Raw genomic sequence first — 3,779 nt, forward strand, 5'->3', positions numbered from 1 at the left:
AAAAGGTCGGCGGTGATAGAGACAGGAGGCGAGACTCGAGAGCGCCCCCAAATGAAAGTGAGACAAAGAAAATGACTTGGTTAGTGAAAGAGAGAAGGGAAAGATACCAATAAAAACAAAAATTAAAAAAAAAAAACAGTTGAGCTTCTGTTGGTTAAGGTGATGGATAATCACTGCTGGTTCTTTGAGAATTTCTTTGTTGATGAATGGTGATCGCTATTTGTATATATATATATATATAATATATCAGTTTATCTCTCTCCGCTTTTCTGATTCAAGCTCCTATTTTCTCGTTATCTTTGTGGCTGTGTGATTAAACCTGGAACTGAAATTTCGTACACTTTCTTCATCATCAGTAGCTACCGCTGCGAAGGATTCTAGCGAAGGTGGTAGCTTCGTAGAATGCTAGATAAACCCACTGTTAAAACCAACGTCTTGGAATGAATCACCTCACCTGTTCTACTTTGAATGCATCTAAATAGTCGATCAAACCCTTAAATCACATTTTCTGTTTTCCAGCCCTAAAATTCAACAATTTTATGTCTTAGTTTGATGACGACCCTACGACGAAGACAGATTTCGGCCTCTTCTTCTATAAATTCTCCACCACCTTCGTCATCCTCGTCGTGGATTCAATTAAGATCTGTTTTATTTGTATTATCTTCCTCTTCACCAGTTTCTTGTTCCTACCCATCTGAAAAGTGAGTTTCTTTCTTTCTTTCTTCGTCTAGTACCTTTATAATTTAACTGTGATTCATTTTTCTCAGTTGTATATTTTGTTCGAATATGCTGAATCCCACCAATTTTCCGGAGCTTCTTTGTTTTTTTTTTATGAAATATTGGGACCCTATACAAATTAATGGAAGGACATTACATATCTGTTTCTCTTTCCAGGGTCCATCTCAAATCACCATGGTCACGCAGGAAGAAGAAAACCCCCCTTTCTCCTCGTCAATGGAGGAGTTTGTTTACTCAGGACGCAAAGTTACGCGATGGTGGTTTGAGATTTTTGAGAAAAGTTCGAAGTGCGGTAAGCTCAACATGATATTTGATTTCAAGTATAGGATTGCAAGTTTACTTATTTGGTTATTTCACTTGTTTATTGTTAGAAACTTTTCAAAATTGAACTACTTCATTGATTATCATGTAGGGTATTGATCCCACTATCAGGGCAGAGGTTTGGCCATTCCTACTTGGAGTGTAAGCTCTTCAACTTTGCAAATTCTGTTACTGTTATATTAGTGGATCGGCTTAGGGTCAAATTTTTTATGTAGCATTCTTCATAACAACCATGCATTATACTAATGCTTTGATACAAATCCTGGTTAGTTTAGTGGCTAGAGGCTTTAGTACCTTATGTGTGAAAATCTATTTTCATTGAAAACATCATATTGGCGTGGAAGTCATGGTGGTTGGTTGTTTTTCTCTTCTCCAGGAATTAGTGAGGTGTGCAAAACTTTGACTGCACCAGTGTCTTTATGAATCTTGAATTTTTAGTTTCTAGAAAAGTTTTTATTGGTATTTTCCTTTATGAGAAACTGTCTTCTTTTCTTCTCTTATTCTTGCTATGAAGTTTAGTTGGACTCTCCAGCTTATTTGATAAAAATGATCTAGTTCCCCAAAGACATCTCTTTTGTATTTACATGCTCAATTTGCATTTTTTTTGATTTTACACAGAATACAATTATGAATCTAGTTGAACCCTACATAACTTTAAAGAGAAGTGTATGAAATACTTTCGTCATGTTAATGATATAAGACTTGTCCTAACTCTATTGGTACATAGTATTTAGTAACTGTTCATTAAATACGACTCAAGCACTAAATGAGAGTAATTTCTTTTGGTACATACCATATAGTTTGTGCAGGGTTTACGCATTTAAATCGTCACCAAGAATTATTAATTTTACTGTTGTTGTCAGTATAATGTGTAATTATTGTTTGTTTATGTTTCCTGTTACAAACACATTTGGAAACTAAATTTAGTCATAAATAGGTTTCCTGTTACAAACACATTCGGAAACTAAATTTAGTCATAAATAGATTCAGAATATTGTTTGTTTCTGTATTGGGAAATGGATCTTGATACAGAAACAATAAGTGTTTTCCAATTGGGCATGTGTTTGCAAACTTATATATCACTCTGAGCTGAGTTGTGTTTTCTCTCCCAGATATAACTTGAATAGTTCGAAAGAAGAAAGGGAAACATTACGCAGCAAGAAGAGGTGAGACTTTTACCCTTCCATTTTCTACTCACGTTCTTAAACATCCGATTAAATTCTGTAATTCCAATAACACTGTGCATGCAGGAATGAATACGAAAAACTGAGAAAACAGTGTCGACAATTTCTGAAACTGAAAGAAACTGGTCGGGTCCTATACAGTCACGAGGATAGATTGAATTTATATCAAGATTTAAATTCTCCTGATTCCGAAGATGTGGTTAGTGCCAGGGAATCTCTATCCAGTGAGGAAATGATCTCATATTTTAACTCCAATGATCATTTTGAAAATTTACATGAAGAAGAGCAAATCTCATCGGATTCTGAATCATCTGACGATCAAGAAGTTAACGAGATACATCCTTCTCCTACTAATACAGAGGTCAGGTCAGAACTATACACCCCCGATGATTTTGCCACGTGGCAGCGAATCATTCGCTTAGATGCAGTTCGTGCGAATGAAGAGTGGACAGACTATTCCCCTGTTCAGGCAACTATATCTAACGAAAGGGCACATCGTGCTGCCAAGGCTGTCGGGCTAAAGGACTATGATCAACTCGAACCATTCAGAATCTTTCACGCGGCTCGTCTAACCGCCATTCTGGAGGCCTATGCAATTTACGACCCCGAGATCGGTTACTGCCAAGGCATGTGCGATCTTCTTTCTCCAATAATAGCTGTAATAACTGAGGATCATGATGCGTTTTGGTGCTTCGTCGGTTTCATGAAGAAGGCTCGACATAATTTCAGGCTGGATGAGTTAGGCATCATGAGGCAATTGGTTTTTGTTTCGAGAATAATCCAACTTAAAGATTCTCATCTTTACCGACACTTGGAGAAACTGGAGGCGGAGGATTGTTTCTTCGTTTATCGTATGGTGGTGGTACTGTTCAGAAGGGAGCTTAGTTTCGACCAGACAATATGTCTTTGGGAGGCAATGTGGGCTGATCAGGCAGCAATAAGAGCTGGAATTGGGAAATCTAGTTGGAACAAGATAAGGCACCGGGCCCCACCCACGGATGATTTGTTATTATACACGATCGCAGCCTCAGTGTTGCAGAGGCGGAAACAGATCATCGAGAGATACAAAAGTATGGATGATATTGTAAGGGAGTGTAATAATATGGCTGGAAATCTTGATGTTTGGAAGCTATTAGACCATGCACATAATCTTGTGGCGACTCTCCATGACAAGATAGACCCTTGTCGTCGTGCCATTTGAAATCGATTCGGTTATTAATTTCAATTTTATCGACAACAATATTCTCTAGGTAAGCAAGCCTTAACGGATTTACTTTGAACAGCAGGGTAAAGCTTATTGTCTTTTTTTAATATTTTTTTCTTCTGATTTGTTTGGAAGAACATGCATGTTAACTGCTATTGTGGGCATTGTGATACTTAGGTTCATTAAAACAGTAGACAGTGCTGCCTGAAATTTTATTTACAATTCTTGGCCAGAACAAGTTTAGGCCATTGACAATTTGACTATAAAATTGATTCAAGAGCCTCTTATGTTATGCTAATTTTCTATCAACAACTCAATGTTGTTAATTGCTT

General features: G+C 37.2%; 1 protein-coding gene across 1 annotated transcript; it reads left to right on the top strand.

The window, feature by feature from the left end:
- Nucleotides 1–227: 227 nt before the first annotated feature.
- Nucleotides 228–3,779, top strand: LOC124935793 (rab GTPase-activating protein 22-like). The gene is made up of 5 exons (XM_047476219.1): nucleotides 228–701; nucleotides 895–1,030; nucleotides 1,151–1,200; nucleotides 2,172–2,225; nucleotides 2,310–3,779. The coding sequence occupies exons 1-5, from the start codon at nucleotides 553–555 to the stop codon at nucleotides 3,442–3,444; spliced, it is 1,524 nt and encodes a 507-aa protein (XP_047332175.1). The 5' UTR covers nucleotides 228–552; the 3' UTR covers nucleotides 3,445–3,779.

The sequence above is a fragment of the Impatiens glandulifera genome, chromosome 4 (genome assembly GCF_907164915.1).
Source record: "Impatiens glandulifera chromosome 4, dImpGla2.1, whole genome shotgun sequence".
Classification (NCBI taxonomy): domain Eukaryota; kingdom Viridiplantae; phylum Streptophyta; class Magnoliopsida; order Ericales; family Balsaminaceae; genus Impatiens; species Impatiens glandulifera.

What these genes read in the sequence shown, in the direction of transcription:
- LOC124935793 (XM_047476219.1), top strand. Translation starts at nt 553, where the DNA reads ATGACGACCCTACGACGAAGACAGATTTCGGCCTCTTCTTCTATAAAT. An exon ending in TGTTCCTACCCATCTGAAAA is followed by an intron (nt 702 to 894) that starts GTGAGTTTCTTT and finishes TTCTCTTTCCAG; the next exon opens with GGTCCATCTCAAATCACCAT. An exon ending in TGGCCATTCCTACTTGGAGT is followed by an intron (nt 1,201 to 2,171) that starts GTAAGCTCTTCA and finishes TTTCTCTCCCAG; the next exon opens with ATATAACTTGAATAGTTCGA.